Raw genomic sequence first — 16,273 nt, 5'->3', positions numbered from 1 at the left:
AATGTGATCATTCAGATAATATTTTTAACTTTATTAAAAAAAATTGAAGATGGAAATCTATAAGCTGCATAATATTTATCATTTTGTAAGTTTTTTAATATTACCAATGGTATTTTACCCTATTGGTATTAGGTTTTTTTGGGTCCGGACGAAACCAGGATTTGAGTTTCTCATGAGTAGACAATCTGTGGGTGTTCCCGACATGTAGTTTGTCTATTTTATTAAAAAAAATAATATTTATTATTAATTAGTTATAATTTTATAAGTTGGCATTGTTGGCTTAATTGTTATTTTTGCCGGCTTTAAACTTAAAAGAGAGAGAGAGAGAGTGCCAGCTTTGTTTGGTTTTAAACCAAAATAATTGGATCCGGTTTATCTATAATTTTTACATGCATTCAATCTAATAATCCAAACAAATAAATAAAAAATAAAATAAAATAAAAATTGATTAGCATTTAAGTAATGGCTGGTTTTGTTGGCTAGTGTCTTCTTAATTGACTATCTAATTTGACATATTGAAAGTCTACTCTCCAAAAGAAAGGAAAAACTCAAATCACTCAAAGTATATCTCCAATTATTTAGATCATAATTTTAGAATTTTCTTAATTATTTAAACTTTTTTTTCCTAATTTTATAGTGAATAAAGCTATCTTCTATATAAATATTTTTAAAATTAATAATCATACATTTCCTTCAATGGATAAAAATAATAATTATGTTATATATATATATGTGTATATATATATGATGACGCTTAAATAAATAAATCATTTAAAAAAACGTTCCCGTTTCCCCGGTTCCAATTACTTCGTTTCACGTTTTATTTATTTAATTTAACCATGGCCGTTCAATTACAAGATTCAATCGAACGGCTAGGATTCCTTCGCTCATTTGATGTAGGAAATGAATTGATATCTTGGGTGGCTTGCCCTAGAAGCCATAAATGGGGACAAGTTAGGGAGGAGTGGAATCGCCAATTAATTAATTAATTTATTAATTAATTAAATAACATACCACATCACTTTAATAAACAAAAAAAAAATTTAGAAAAAAAAAGAAGCTAATAATATTCAAGCAAAACCCTAAGAGCGGTAATCACACCGTGCAGGTCCGCGAATTAAAATAACACACGCCGTGTATTCATGCCCCACTCATTAATGAGTACGTGGCAGCGTTTGAGAGGCATTGCATAAACTGGCGAAGAGAAGCTTGTATTTTCCTCATGCTGACATGGAGGAGGGGCGAAGTGTTTTCCCTGGAATACCCTTTAATTTTAGGTTTAATACCAGAAGTACCCCTTGGGAAATTTAGGGGGGCATTGTGGGAATTCTCGATGAGGGCATTCCGAGAAGAAACCTCGAGTTCGATAAAAGCCGCTCTTTCAACCCAAATTTCCTTCATATCGCTAAGCCCTTCTCTTCATCTCCTTCTCCTCAGTGTGAACTCTATCACCGTCGTCGTCTCCGGCCGTCGCCGGCGTTCTCCGGTGTGCTTTTCCGACGTAGTCTTCTTGTGTGTGTGTGTGTGTGTGTGTGTGTCTTTCTCTTGAGGTTTGAGCACTTTGGCTATCTCCTTGTGTATTGATATATTTTGAGAGGTGGAGAGGAGAGAGATCCTAGGGTTTGGAGCTGGGAGGTGGGTTTGGAGGAGAGGCGATGCGATTTACGGGAGGATTAGGGTGGAAACGGATCCGAGCGCCGGCGCGGCATTGGACATGATGAGGTTTGCTTGGATCTTTCTCTTGACATCGTCTTCTCCCTCTGTGATTTCTCTGCGTGGATTTCTTATTTGGAAAGTTTTGTTTGTGTTTTCATGGTCTCCTTGGTTGAGATCGATGTGGTTTTTGTTTTCCTTGTCTTGATTCCGTTCTTGTTCAGAGAGATCGGTGAGGATGTGGAGGCGCGTGAAGCTTGCCTTAGGGATCGCCTTCTCCGGCGAGCTCCCGGCTGTACATCGCCAGCGCCGCTGGCTTTTTGCTGGCTCTCGGCTCCGCCTCCTCATTGACCCATCGACTCGCGATCCATCTCTCTTGTTCGGTAGAGATGCCGGCCACTTGTTCTTCTCCGTCGTTTTCGTGTTTTTCCTCTATTTTTTTTTTTATCCTTCAGTTGAGCATAGGATCGTGTTTTATAGTCGTGGTTTCTTAGTTTTGATTCCCATATACTGTTATCTTTCATCTCTTCGATCTTCTATCGTCTTTGCTTCCGACTTTGTTTTCACCGGAATCCTTGGATTTCTCCACGAATTGATTTTGTTATTTTCTATCGTTGTTTTCCTTTTACTATCTCAAATTTCATTTTTCTCCTTCTCTTTGATTCCATTCTTCATTCGATTTTCAGAAGATCCCTGAAAATCGTTAATAAGAAAAGTTTGGATCTTTTTGTTTTTCAGCATTTTCAACCTCTTCATTCGGATTTCTCGGTGCCTTTGATTCATAGTTTCATCCTGGTTTGCTTCTCTTTGTTTGCAGATACCACAGAGTGAGCCCAGACTACCTTCCTGTCAGCAATGGAAAGAAGCCAAACCCCACCTTAAGACCCTTCAAAGAAGAAGACCCTGATCGTTTTCCCAATTTCTCCTCCTCCCCTTCCACCTTCGATCCCAAATCCCTCCGCTTCCGATCCACCACTACCACCACCATCACCACCACCACCTCCACTCCCTCCCAAGAACCTCAGCTCCCTCATCTTCAGCCCTCCCCTGACGCCCCAACCCCGCCTGCCCCCAAATCCCAACCTCATCACGAGATCATCAATGGCAGCGGAGGTGACGTTTTGCTCCAGTGGGGTCACAACAAGAGGTCCCGTGGATCGCGCGCCGAGAGACGCGCCGCAGCCGTCGACGAGTCTTCCGGCCTTACACGGCCGATGGTTAAGATCCAGCGGCGCTCCGGCGCCTTATCACTGGCGGTGATGCCTCTCCCGCAGTGCGGGTCCTATTCTCGCGGCGGCAATCTCCGGCCATGCATGCCTTCCCGCGAGTCCTCGTCGTCCCTTCTCAGTAGGTATTTTTCTCATCCACCATGCTAATCTTTTTCTTCTTTTCTGTTTCAATGATATTTTATATTATATATATATATATATATTCTCTATTTATTTATTTATTTATTTTTTGTGGGCATTTTTATGTTTTATTTTTTTCTTATATATTATATATTTTTTTGGTTATGGTGGTTGTAGTTCTCATTTGGTTGATGATATTTGGGTTCCATTTTATCGTCGGTTGGTTCTGTTTGGCTTTCGGGTCATGTTTTGTGTGTGAAGATAAGGATTGAAAGGTGTTTTCTTTTATTTTTTTCCCAAATTTTCTTAGCTCTTTATGATGTAAGTATTATCTCTCTTTCTGTCTCTTTTTTGTTTTTGAATATATATATATATATATATTCCCTTTTTATCCATATTTTATCTATTGTACATCAGGGATAACACTATTATTATTATTTTCATACTTTCGAATAGATCTGTGGTTTTATATCTATATGATTGCTGGCTTTCCTTCATGATCTCTTGTTTTTGTGGGTTGTATTACATAAAAAAAATAAAAAAGGTTTTGCTGAATTTCATTTTTTTTTTTAAAACTAATTTCATTTGTTTTAAATGACATGAGTTGTGAGTTTTTATGAGATGTTGAATTTGGAAAACAAGTGGTTCAACATTCACATACTTTTTCCCCTTTTCTACACATTGGATCTGAAAGATATTTGATTATTTATTATAAGAGTTTTTGCTAGATCTATATTTTGCTGAATTTCATCATTTATTAATATCATGACAGAAAGATGCTGTGTTCTTTTGTGTTATAAGAGATTTTGGATACAAATACTCTCTAGTTTATTATTAATATTCGTCCTCCCCTTCCTTTGTCCAGCCATCACCCCTATCCCTTTTGATTGAAAACCAGCAGCATCCCAGAAGTTTCTCCCCAACTCCACACTACTTTTCCACCTTCCTCACCCTCCCATATCAACATTATTACAAACCTCTACCCTTTACTTAATTTTCATCTCCTCTATTTTCCTTGTATGATTATTCAACTTATGTGTGTGTGTTTTTTTTTTGCTTAATTACCCCCAAATAAACCCGTTTGCGTTGGCTCCTAGACAGTAACAGCAAACCACTTACCTTACCACTCTATTTATCTATATAATAATAATATATATATTATTATATATATATACACACAGACACATTGTTTTGTTGAGTAGTGGTATGAGATCATTAGCTACAGAGCAGCCATCATCATCCACCATCCCATCTGCTTAAAAATTTCCCCTTTTTTATTTATATTTATTTTTTAATTTTAATTTTTCATCTGCAAAATGATCAGGAGCTTGGACGAGAGATCAAGCGGCCCTGGCGAACACCTTCGGTCGGACAAACGCTGCCCACGATCACCACCACAGCACAAGGCTCCCAAGATGGGATCTTGTGGTACTGCTACTGCAACTGCAACCACTGCCAACGGTTGCAGTGCTTTGAACTCTGACGCAAAACCTCCTTCAGATCAAGAGACCGGTGGCATCGCTGCTGGTAACGCTCATCTTCTGGAGAAGCCGAATCTAGATCAGTTTGAGTGGCCCAGGATCTATATATCCCTTTCAAGGAAGGAGAAGGAGGATGACTTCTTGGCCATGAAGGGCACCAAGCTCCCACAGCGCCCTAAGAAACGTGCCAAGAACGTAGACAAAACTCTTCAGGTATTATTATTCATTCAATGCCCCCCCTTCCATTTTTGTTTCCTTATTATACTTGACTAGAAAATTGTGGAAAAACAGAGATTTATATAAAGAATATATTTTTTTGGTTTGCAGTATTGTTTTCCTGGGATGTGGCTTTCGGACCTGACCAGAGGCCGGTATGAAGTCCGGGAGAAGAAGTGCGTGAAAAAGGTTGCTCTCTATGACCTCCACTTTTTCATTTTCTTTAGAGACAGAGACAGAGAGAGAGAGAGAGGAAAAATAAAGTAGTTGAATGAATGGGTTGGCCATTGCTTTGATGTGGGCCATGTTAGCGAGCATTGATTGTATCAAAACATTGACTGTTTCCTCTTTTTTTTTAAAGAATATGATTAATTAGTTAACATTTTTTTATTTTTTTTTGGTTGTGTAGCAGAAGAGAAGGGGATTGAAGGGAATGGAGAGCATGGAGAGCGAGTCTGAATAATAATGTGGATTTCACTTCAGTGCCTGAGATGATGATAATAATGAATGATCTCTTTTTTTTTTTGTAATTTTTTTTTTTTTAAAGGAGGGAAGAAGGGGATGTTTTCACACTTATGTTTGATCAATGCGTGGTCCTTAGGTTCCCTCTTCTTTTTGGTTTTCCTTTTTTTTTCCCCTTTAATTTTGTGAGAAGTGGTGGTGATGGAGATTGAGATGGAGATGAGCTCTCACCTCATCTCTTGTACAGATGTTAAGGTTCAATCTTTAGGAGATATTTTATATATTGAATGAAGAAAAGGAACTCTCTTCTCACTCACTCCCTATCCACTGATTCCTTCCTTCTAATTAATTGTATTCACGGTGAAGTAATTTCAATTTATAAATACTATTCATTGTTCACATCTTGTATAATTTATCAAGATACCTTTATATATATATATATATATATATATATATATATATATATATTTGTTTCTTTTGTATTTTAATCTTTAAAAAAGTTGTTCACACTTCATAAGCCTCTACATTTATATAAATAAATATATATATATATAATATTGTTCATTTATGTCTAGAAAGTGAGAGGGGACGCATGTCACATGGGTGAGGTGAGCCTATTAAAACCAGAGTGATACTGTTTTGTACTGGTGTATGGAATTTGTTGACTCTTTTGAATCAAATAGAGAATTTAAAAATAATAATAATGATAAGTTTAAGGAGTTAATTTTGATTGTGACAGATGGAAAAAATGAAAAATCAGGTGCGTCCAAATTTCAATTTTAAATCAACTTGACCAAAATAATTAATACTAATAAATAATTATAACTCCGGTGTTTGATGAGGCTTGGAGTTAGCTGAGTTTAGAAAATCAAACGGAGTAACCAATTTCCTTGACTCAGTTCTTTGGGATGGACCCATTCAAACCTCTCTGCACTGGCTTTTATTAAATTCTTTTATTGTGATTGTCGTAAGGAAATGGAACTTATTATGATAATTGGACTTTAAAGTAATATATAACTTGGATATATTTAATTAAGGGCATCTAATTTCCAAATTCACCTACAAGGCTACAACTACAAGAAAGGAGCATGAGTTGAATGACTAGGCACCAGCTCAAGGCTAATCCCTTCTATTTTTCCCCCTTCAGCTCCTGGAAGTAATTCTCTCTTAACCCAAGGGTTATTTTGTTTGAGTTTATTATTTCCTTTTTTTTTCTGTTTTCACCTTCAGTGTATGTTCTTCTATATGATTTTGTTGTTGTATTTTTTTTAATATATATATATATATATTTAATAGTGAGACATGCCCATTCAGTCATTTGTATTCTAGTGTTGTAGGATTTGAGTTGAGCTTGTGTAGGGACTTTACTCCACCCAACCATGGCTTAATATCATTTTGAATATTTTGATCCATGGGTTGTATCACAAAAGGAAATAAAAGATAATTATGAAAAATTAGAATTGTTGGTTTGACTCACTGTATAAGCTTTTACGAGTAACAAACAAATAACATTGGTACGCATGTGATGGGGGAAAATTCCAACTTCTATAATTCTTTTGATTATTCTAAATCATAACCACTGAAGGACAAAATCAATTTTTTTTTATTTTAAAATATTAAACAAAATGATGGCGATTATTTTAAGCGGACTCTCTTAAGTCATTAAAGTAAATAAAATAAATTAATAATTAGTTACTTAATACCACATAATGTATGATAAAAAAAATTCATTCTTTTTCAAAATTTTTTAAAAAAGTAAAGATCTTTTTCTTTAATTCATATTATTCACTTGAAATAAATTAAGATCTTGACTTGTCTGACAATCTGGGCATGCCTGTGGTGCCAGACGGTGTTCTTTGCCAGCCCACCCGTTATTTATATTTTTATTTTATATTGTTGTCTTTTGTTTATGTTCTTCACCTCTAGTGAGAGGGCTTTTCCCATGTTTCCTTTTTGTTTTTATTTTAATAAAATTGTAGTTTATTCACATTAATTTTAAAAAATAAATTAATATATATTTATATTTAATAAAAATTTATAAAATTTACATAATTTTGGAGAATTTCATAAATCACATCCAATTAAAATTCCCAGTTCAATGATCAAACCGGTTCAAACCAAGTTCTGAACCGAATCAATTCTTGTGCCTTTCCCGCGATTTAATCCACCGAGTCACTGACCCACTCTTCTCTACCCAAACTGCCCCTAAAGGACCCACTCATCCCTTAATAAAAACTTGTAATTTTTTCCAAGTATTAAGGGTAATATAGACATTATGACTCGTACCCGCATTCATGGGATCTGATCCTCAGGACGCGAGCACGCCAAAGAAATTGAGCCTTTGAGAGTTCCAAAGAGCAATTCGAAACCCTTGAAGCAGGTCTCCGGCGATCCCACGATGAGCTCCCAGGTCTACAGGTCGGCTGCAAGGTCGCTGAGGTCCCTCCTTTCAGCTCGCCGGAGTTCCCTAGTGTTCTTTGGTGAGTTCTAGCTAGCCCTTGCATTGATGCTTTTTGATGTTCTGATTTGGGTTCTGGAATTGGAATCGATGCTTGTAGCTTTTCTCATCTAGTTTGTGAAGTTTAATTTCAGTTCGTGTATGATTGATTGAAGTGCGATTGTTGCTAAAAGAGAGGGAGTGCATTTGATTTTCACATCCGAATGGATGGTATCTGGATCACTTGATTCGGTTTTTTTTTTTCTTTCTTTTTGAGGAAAAACAGGGTTTTTAGTCTTTTGATTGCTATAATCTTCATAAGGCTGCGACATGTAGATAAAAAGTTTTGACCTTTTTCGATAAAACAGTGTTTTTTTTTTTCTGGGAAAAAAAAAATCCATTGTAGCCAATGGGCTGTCTGAACTAGTATTCCATGATGTTGTTGTGCAGAAGGGCAAGCTGTGGGAGCAGCAACAGCAACCTCATTCAGGAGGAGCATATCTACTGTAGCTACATTTTACAAGAGGGCAGATTCCAAGAGTATCCCAATGGGATGGATTTCTGGAGCTCTTGCCTTCCCTGCTGCAGGTATATATTGTCTTCTCCTTTTAAATTATCAATAATTAATATGTAAAAGAAAGAAGAATTTTATGAGGTTGTAGATGCGAATCAATGATTTAGGATAAATATTTTTATGTATTCTAGCTCATTTTCTAATGTATTGATGCTCCTTCAACTTTATACCAGTGTACATGCTTCAGGACAAGGAAGTGAATGCTGCTGAGGTATTCTGACGGAGCTTTGTTAGTCTTTTTTCATTGTCTTTTTAACAGACAGAGTACTGTGTTTCTGTTTCTGTTTAATGACTTTTTCAAAACACTATGCAGCTAGAACGCACTTTTATTGCCATCAAGCCTGATGGAGTGCAAAGAGGACTGGTAAGATATACCTAACCAAGTTCTGTGGTCCATAATTGTAGGCAAGCATAGGCCCTCTTCAATTAAGGGTTGTGCAACTGAGATATTTGATCATGTTCATGTGTTTTATTCTTGTTTAGGTGACCAGTTGTTCATTACTGCAAACAGCTTAAATTAGTTATTAACAACTTACTTTATTTCTTGTCCCTGTGTGTGTTTTGAACTCATTTTCCATGGGTATCCCCTGTTTCTAGTTTCTATTCTTGTATATTATAGTCTGTAATCTTTGATTTTCAATTTATGGAGGGGAAGTTTTAAACTACATCCATCATTTGTGGCTATTCTTGATTAAGAATTTTCTATTGTTGTAATTGGTTTAAAATTCCCAGATTGCTGAAATTATTTCAAGGTTTGAGCGTAAAGGATATAAACTTGTGGCCATTAAGTTGATAGTTCCCTCCAAGGACTTTGCCCAGAAACACTACCATGATCTGAAAGATAGGCCTTTCTTTAATGGCCTCTGTGACTTTCTCAGCTCTGGACCAGTTCTTGCAATGGTAAATAATGATGAGTTTTCCTGTTTCTGTACCAAACAATGTTTTAAGTATCATGTTTCATTCACATTTTGCTAATTACAATAGGTTTGGGAAGGAGAGGGAGTTATACGGTATGGTCGAAAGCTTATCGGCGCAACTGATCCACAAAAATCTGAGCCTGGTACCATTAGAGGAGATCTCGCTGTCGTTGTTGGAAGGTATTATTTGAACTGATTGATCATTTACTCCCCTAAAACATATGAAATGCTTATACTACTGTCACTAAACATCAAAATTTTATCTAATGCATAGCTATTTCTGGGCTACAAAATCAAAACATTTACATTTATGATTTTCATGATGAACAAGTTCAGGCATTCTTAATTTAAGAGAGAAGTAGGATTTAGCCGTCGATTTGTCGCTATTTACATTTATGATTTTCATGATAAACAGGATAGCTGCATTTCTGCATTTGCATCAACTGTGTGAACAATATAAGTGTTATTAAACTCGAAGTTTTCGACAAAACTATGGATGCATAATATTGCAAGAACTACATTATTTGCATATGAAGATGAATTTTTACTGCAGGAATATAATTCATGGGAGTGATGGACTTGAGACAGCCAAGGATGAAATTGCTTTGTGGTTTGAACCAAGGGAGTTAGTTTCTTATACTAGCAATGCAGAGAAGTGGATCTATGGGGTGAACTAGTCTTTGCTCTGTTCCCATTGCAATTGTTTTTCAAGGATTACTTCAAAGATGATCATTAATCTTAATAATTTGAATAATTTCCACTTTTTGAGTAAAATTTCTACTTCTTGTATTAAAACTTTTTTTAATTTGAAATAATATGCAATAAAATTTTATTGCAGAACATCATTTACTGCAGATTTTTCTTTTCAGATTCGTTGTTATAAAAGCTTTCTCATTGAGTTGTCTTCAAGAAAGGCAATTACTTTAGCATGATGAAATTTAGCTTTAAAAGATTTTTTTTTTTTAATAGGCAAGCTAATAAAAAATCATTTTACAAACAAGGGGATTTATCTCTCAAAGATTTTATAATTGATGTAACTTTGTAAATAAGTTACTTGACATCCCTTAAATGGAGCGTGCTTGTGGCTTTAAAAAAAAATAATTATGTCAATAGTTCATTAAAAAAATTTTCATTCAAAAATGAAATTTTCTTGGAACTTTCCCCAAATTTATTGTTTGTGGATTCGTACTTTGCTCACAATATAATATTTAAATATTTGATTGACTCTCATCAATATAAAAATATCACCGACATTAGTCTAGAAAATGGATAAAGTAATCGCATATTTTTTTATATTTTAATTGCATGTCAAATAAAAACAATCAATGGTTTACATGTGGAGTTTATCTAGTGTGATAACTTATACTATACTATAAAACCAATTAATTACGTACCTAAAATCAGGAATAAAACTTATCAAAATTTTCACCAAAACTAGCAATATCTTGAACGAGTATTATACTATTACTAATTTTTAATTTGAGTATCAAATTTGAATTTATATCACTTTAGTTAACTATTTTCAATTTAGTTTCACCGAAAAATTACTAAAGATTTTGAAAAAAAATTTGATGATGTGACGGATGGAATTACCTTGTTATTTGTTGACAAATATGGATCACATCATTGATGATATCCACATGATCACATAATATGGAAATGAATAATGGCCATGTGTACATATAAGATACTACATGGACATTGTTGATGACACAACATGTGTGTGTCAGTATGTGACGTATCGAATTACAGATGTTAAGGTAATTTTAATAGTTATATTATCAAATCGTTCTAAAAACTCTTTGGTATCCTCTTAGTGAAACTAAATTGGAAGTGGATAATTGAAATAATACAAATTAAAGATTGATGTTGAAAATAAAAATTAATTATAGTATAATACCAATATATTTTACCGTGTTTTTGGTTTTAAATAACGGAATTAATCCTTTTAAGAAGCAATAAATTTGTATGAAAAGATTAATAAACAATTTTATCTCCAAAATAAAAAAAAACCCTAATAAAAGGAAAACCACAAATTTAGTACATATTAGAAATTATATTATCATCATTGCCATCTATAAACAGGAGTTTTCAATATAACTTATACCCGAATCCGCCTGCTAAGTGGATCCGACCCGTTTAAAACTTGAAATCGGATTTTCTATTTGCATCCATTTTAACGCGGGTTTAGATCCGACACGGCTTCTAAATAAAGTTAATAAACAACCGCGTTCCATCATCCTCAATTCCGCGAGCTTTCTCCCTCTTTCTCCCATTTTCATACCCTAGATTTCTAGAGGTTTTTCTACGATTCCGGTGAGTTCTTGATCCTTTTGCGAGATATTCAAATCTTGTGGTATTTCTGCTCTGATCTGCGGTTTTATTTTGGGGATTTTCGTTTTTTTTTTGGGTGTCTTGTTGTCCTTTTTTATTTTGGGTTTGATTCTGAATATGGGCAATAAGATTAATGGCCATGTTGTTTTCTAGAGATCTTGAAGCGGGGTTTCTGGATTTTGAGCCTTTTTGTATATTATTGTGGTATTCTAGGGTTTCTAGTAGCTCCTTTTTGGTTTGGTTGTTCTCCTACCTTGATGTGGGTTTAGGAAAAAGGAAAAAATCCCGGTACTGTTCTTTTCTTGCTGGGTAATTCTTAAAATTCTGATTTTTTTTTTAAATTTTAATTTTTTTGATTTTTGATTGATTAATGGGGTTTTGATGTTTTGCATTATTAGTATTATAGCGCTTCTGGTTTTCTTGCGCATCCTTGCCAAATTTGTTCTTTTCATGTTGCGAGTCATGGGAAATCGTGATCTTTTAGGAAAGTTTGTAAGCACTGTGAGTTTTTGTTGCTTATGGTGTTTCATGAATCATGGTTGATTTCATTGATATTCTAGGGTTTGGGGCTTCCGCATATTTTTTTTTTTTGTTGAATTTTTTTCTTATCTTGGCCAATGATCAGACATGGCCTTGTTGTTTGGCTGTTGGTCCAATGAGTCTTTAGGTTACAACTGTGTGTTTTCTTTTTTATTTTTTATTTAAATAAATGAGAAATAATGTGGATTCCTGATCATACTTTCCCTTGTACTTCATGTGTACACTTCTTTGAACTATACATTGGTTCATGATTTTGTGTTTATTGGATAAGGCTTTTGTCATGCTGTTTGATATATTTTGTTGCGGTCTAGGTTTTTTGTGGAGCTATCTAGTGATTTAAAGAGAATAACTTGAGTTTTGCTAGTTCTTCTTATTGTTTTGTTTCCTAGTATCACTGTTAAATGCCTTTCTCACAACTTGGCAGATGGCAGACAAGCCACTAACTGCTGACATGATTGCTCTCACTGAGAAAAAAATGGACATGAGTTTAGGTAAGAGTTGTCTTTGTATACATGTTAATCCTTCCATATATGAACAAGCATTTGTACCTGGTTTATGTAATGTCTTTTGCTGCATGCAGATGAGATTATCAAGATGTCTAAGAAAACTTCATCTGAAAGGAGAAGGCACCGAGCCCCGGTTAGTTTGCTTTTCGATTTTACTTATTTATTTTTGGTTTTGATAGAAGTGTTTGTTGTTTTGGAATCACTGGAATTTTTAATTTTATTATTTAACTTGCAGATAAAATCTCGAGGGACTTTCGGCAACAACACTTCCCAGCGACAGGGAACCTTCAAGCTCCAGCAGTTTGTGGATTCAAGATCTTCTATTAGACAAGTAAATAACTGAATTCATCTTCTCTTCTGTGTAGAGCTAACAGCGGTTGCTTATGCTTATGTTGCTGAATTTTTATCTTTTTTGTATTTTGTTTGCAGGGTGTGCTTGCACAAAGAAGGTCAAATTTTCATGGAAACCAGTTCCCTGTGACTAAGGAGGCAGGAACAAATGCTTTGAATAGACCTACTCACAACAGGGCGGTTAACTGGAGCAAGCCAAGGTAAAATCATATTTTATGCTGTCATATAGGTACTATATTTGCCAATGGTTCATTTCCATTGGTATGGTTTGTGATTTTTTAAATGTTGTTGTGCCAACAGGTAACTCAAGGACCTTTCCTTATGGATGGAAAATCTTCACATACATGAATATGCAATATGTGGATTGTGGAAAATTGATTGATTAGATTGATTCATGCACTTAGACATTTGAAGTCCTTTCCGATATCTATTTTGGGAGATTCTAGTGGATGGGTGTTGTCAGTGCATGATTGTTCAGTTTCATATTGTTTGTGGCCTATGGGACTTTTGCAATCTCAGGAGTGTCAATTATGCTTCTGGTTGGCTCCCTTGGGTTGAGCTCGCATTTTGGCATTTTGGATAATTTTCAGAGTTGAAGAGAAATTGTTGGCTCACAGTCATGTTTTAACATTTGTGACCTTTAGCTTCTTTGGCCCTACTCATATTATAGGGATTTCATGACTAGGAATGTAGTTCTCAAGGTTGGGAGCTAACGCCTGAGGTTAAATGAGTAGTATGAAAAAAATCACTTTCAACTTGAGGAGCAGATCTGAGGATTATGTTTCTGACTGTTTCAATTGCATTTCTACACCATCAGATTATTAGATCTTCCATCATGCCAAAGGTTTTGGATGACATCGGCCTTATTTGTTGAGCCAGTAACCTTGCATCATGGTCAAAGTATTTTCTTTGACTAGGTCCACGATTTCGTTTTGGTAAAGGCATTTGAATAATGAGAATTAATGTGTATTGGTTGTCTTGCATTCAAAAATGAAACTTGTGTTCGGGAAAATTTCTGAGATGTAGGGAAGATCTTGGCTTGCCATCACTTGAGGAACATCCTGGAGTTTGCTAAGATTGAGTCTACTTCTGCTGTTTGTGTTCTGTATGTGGTTTAAATCTTGGTTTCTACTTTGCTATGTACGTATCTTCTGGACAATTGAAATATACAAGTGTGGAAAGGTCTATTCTAACTAGGCCATCCTGCTGGGAGAATCCAACTTGTGGACTGTTGGAAACCTTTAGATGCTTGACCTTTAAGGGATTTGGTAGTTAGTCATGTTGCTGCAACTTCTGGAGATATGACTTGCATGCCAACTTGGAATTCACAATGCATCTGAAAGTGCTTACTTAGGCCTACTCCTTGCTTGTCTTTCCATAAGAACTGAAACAACCTAGGGCTCTGAGGTGCTTCTGTTATTTTTCTGCTTTTGTGCTGTTGTACTGGTGGGTGAACATGATGTTGATGGATAATGCCAGCATGCTCGAAGTAGGTGTTCATTTAGTATTCTTTGTATATTGAGCACATCAAGGAAGCAGGTTCTACTGGTTTGGGGCAGTCTCGTATCTTATTTGGCTATTACACTCCTTTTATTATCTCTGTTTAAACTTGCTTGTGGATTTGGTAAGTTTGTTCCAAATCACAAGAAAAAAATTGCAGAAAAGGAAGTAGCTGTATTTATTTATGTCTTTTGTATAATTCTCTTGGCCTCTTTCAGTTAATTATGATCTAATGCTTGTGCAGGTTTGCAATTGCACCAGTTCCGAAAAAGACTGCTGAAAAAAACATATCTGGGAAGGTAAACCTTTCGCAATACATCTTTGTTTGAATAATGTTGACTGATAAAGGTGAAGCATTTGCAGTATATTTTCATGTCTTTTCTAGATATAATTAATGTGTTTGAGAAGTCTCTGAAGTGGTGTTTATCTTGCTGCACATCTGATACAACTCTCCAGGCATAAAATTGATGCTAATGTTTTTAATGTTGTTTAATGGGTATTGGTTCGGTTCTTATAGTTTTCTGGTCCTGTGGTTCTTTGTCTGTATGCATTTGGTAATATTTTGAAAGTATATTTTCTCTCTTGCCATTGGGCCAAGTTACTTTTTAGACTTAAATGTACATGGAATTAGGCTATTAGCATCTTGACTGTTAGGTGGTGTCGTTCCTGGGGAAAATTGGTATTCCAGTAGAAAATTAATATTAGTAGTTCGCACACCTGAACAGGTTAGTTTGCTGGATGAGCTTAGTTTGTAATGTTAAACATAACTAATATCTGATCACTAACTTTCTAAAGTGCAGCTGAAGAATTATGTGTGAACAATCCAAATATGAATATGGAAAATTACTTTTGGTCATTAATGGCATGTTGTCGCTGACTGCCCTGCTATGGCTTGGTGTATCTTTAGATGGATAGAGGAAAAAAATATCCATCTAAAGATAAAAATTATCGACTTGCATCTTGTATATATATGACATTTATGGATGCTTGTATGTATGTGCATGCATGCATCTGATATACATTTTTTTTGTGATGCATCTTTACTGAAGCTAATGACATTTTGTTTTTGATATTTTCTTGATGAGGCCATGAAACTCTTACATTTAAAAGCTTCAATTGGACTTACGTAGGAGTGCTATATCTGATTGCTATAATATTGGGCAACCATGTGCAGGATAAGGCAATAATGGCTAAGCCAAGGCCTCATACCTTAGATGCCCTCTTTGCAAGCATGAAAGAGCAGAGGATGGTGGAAACAAGTGTCAATGGCCGGCAGGCTCCAAGGAGACGACGAGGTCAAAAACAACGGCAACATGGTAGAGTTGGGGCTCCACCTGTCCGTGTAGCGCGTCCATTTTGGAAACTTAACTAGATGATCCAATCGTTATCACAATATCATCAGCTTCCATTGCCTAGGGATGTTTCACTGTTACATTTTGAAGCAGCAATAGTTCCATTATGATACTTATCTTTCAGGATTGAGCTGCTGCCACTGAATCCATTTAAGTGTTGCCGCACCTGCTAAACAGCACTTGGACCTTCAATTAATTGAGCAAGAATTTTCCTAATGTATTACCTCAGTTTGGTTTGCTAGTGTTCTGGCCTCAAGCCATCAACCAAGTTTTCATTGAATAACTGATCAAAGTGAACTGCATTATTATGTTATGAATCAAAGCTTGCTCTCAGTGATTGGTTTTTGTTTGAAAAGCTGGTCTATATCAATTAACTAGACTGGAAGGTGCCTTGATGCTGGTGTTCTTTATGTGGTAGTTTTGATTATTACCTTTGCAGTGAAACTATGTACTTAAGTTTTCATTGAATAGCATTTCTTTATGATCTGTGCATTATTATCTGAAAAATCACTGGGTTGCATGTATTACTGTTTAGTATCATTAACTAGAACCATGACAGGGCTTCAATTCAAGAGCTGTCTTTGGCAGCTATATACTGGCC

At 35.5% G+C, this 16,273-nt stretch overlaps 3 protein-coding genes across 5 annotated transcripts; all 3 read left to right on the top strand.

Moving 5' to 3' along the window:
* The first annotated feature begins 1,364 nt into the window (after positions 1 to 1,364).
* Positions 1,365 to 5,477, top strand: LOC120253135. Of its 2 annotated transcripts, none has more exons than XM_039261434.1 (5): positions 1,365 to 1,722; positions 2,471 to 3,004; positions 4,327 to 4,696; positions 4,811 to 4,888; positions 5,112 to 5,477. In XM_039261434.1, exons 1-5 carry the CDS (start codon positions 1,715 to 1,717, stop codon positions 5,160 to 5,162), a joined length of 1,041 nt encoding a protein of 346 aa, XP_039117368.1. In that variant the 5' UTR covers positions 1,365 to 1,714; the 3' UTR covers positions 5,163 to 5,477. The 2 variants fall into 2 exon arrangements, with proteins under 2 accessions (XP_039117368.1, XP_039117367.1); XM_039261433.1 differs by having other exon boundaries at positions 1,369 to 1,722; positions 5,109 to 5,477.
* Positions 5,478 to 7,486: 2,009 nt separating this feature from the next.
* LOC120253152 (nucleoside diphosphate kinase 3-like) lies at positions 7,487 to 9,849 on the top strand. The gene is made up of 7 exons (XM_039261456.1): positions 7,487 to 7,641; positions 8,049 to 8,186; positions 8,346 to 8,383; positions 8,486 to 8,536; positions 8,905 to 9,072; positions 9,157 to 9,269; positions 9,643 to 9,849. The coding sequence occupies exons 1-7, from the start codon at positions 7,560 to 7,562 to the stop codon at positions 9,764 to 9,766; spliced, it is 714 nt and encodes a 237-aa protein (XP_039117390.1). The 5' UTR covers positions 7,487 to 7,559; the 3' UTR covers positions 9,767 to 9,849.
* A 1,425-nt stretch (positions 9,850 to 11,274) lies between these two features.
* Positions 11,275 to 16,027, top strand: LOC120253072. 2 transcript variants are annotated; one of them, XM_039261339.1, is made up of 7 exons: positions 11,275 to 11,405; positions 12,388 to 12,454; positions 12,544 to 12,602; positions 12,705 to 12,800; positions 12,899 to 13,020; positions 14,565 to 14,619; positions 15,495 to 16,027. In XM_039261339.1, the coding sequence occupies exons 2-7, from the start codon at positions 12,388 to 12,390 to the stop codon at positions 15,690 to 15,692; spliced, it is 597 nt and encodes a 198-aa protein (XP_039117273.1). In that variant the 5' UTR covers positions 11,275 to 11,405; the 3' UTR covers positions 15,693 to 16,027. The 2 variants fall into 2 exon arrangements, with proteins under 2 accessions (XP_039117273.1, XP_039117275.1); XM_039261341.1 differs by lacking the exon at positions 11,275 to 11,405 and adding an exon at positions 11,427 to 11,445.
* The last annotated feature ends 246 nt before the right edge of the window (positions 16,028 to 16,273 follow it).

The sequence above is a fragment of the Dioscorea cayenensis genome, chromosome 26 (assembly GCF_009730915.1).
Source record: "Dioscorea cayenensis subsp. rotundata cultivar TDr96_F1 chromosome 26, TDr96_F1_v2_PseudoChromosome.rev07_lg8_w22 25.fasta, whole genome shotgun sequence".
Taxonomy (NCBI): Eukaryota; Viridiplantae; Streptophyta; class Magnoliopsida; order Dioscoreales; family Dioscoreaceae; genus Dioscorea; species Dioscorea cayenensis.
The sequence above is the reverse complement of the archived record's forward strand: the minus strand, read 5'-3'. Positions and strand labels throughout refer to the sequence as shown.

Coding starts and splice junctions, on each gene's coding strand:
- LOC120253135 (XM_039261433.1), top strand. Junction 4,697..4,810: donor ACGTAGACAAAACTCTTCAG/GTATTATTATTC, acceptor TTTGGTTTGCAG/TATTGTTTTCCTGGGATGTG. Junction 4,889..5,108: donor AGAAGAAGTGCGTGAAAAAG/GTTGCTCTCTAT, acceptor TTGGTTGTGTAG/CAGAAGAGAAGGGGATTGAA.
- LOC120253152 (XM_039261456.1), top strand. CDS start 7,560: ATGAGCTCCCAGGTCTACAGGTCGGCTGCAAGGTCGCTGAGGTCCCTC. Junction 7,642..8,048: donor GAGTTCCCTAGTGTTCTTTG/GTGAGTTCTAGC, acceptor GTTGTTGTGCAG/AAGGGCAAGCTGTGGGAGCA. Junction 9,270..9,642: donor CTCGCTGTCGTTGTTGGAAG/GTATTATTTGAA, acceptor TTTTTACTGCAG/GAATATAATTCATGGGAGTG.
- LOC120253072 (XM_039261339.1), top strand. CDS start 12,388: ATGGCAGACAAGCCACTAACTGCTGACATGATTGCTCTCACTGAGAAA. Junction 12,455..12,543: donor AAAAATGGACATGAGTTTAG/GTAAGAGTTGTC, acceptor TGCTGCATGCAG/ATGAGATTATCAAGATGTCT. Junction 13,021..14,564: donor GTTAACTGGAGCAAGCCAAG/GTAAAATCATAT, acceptor ATGCTTGTGCAG/GTTTGCAATTGCACCAGTTC.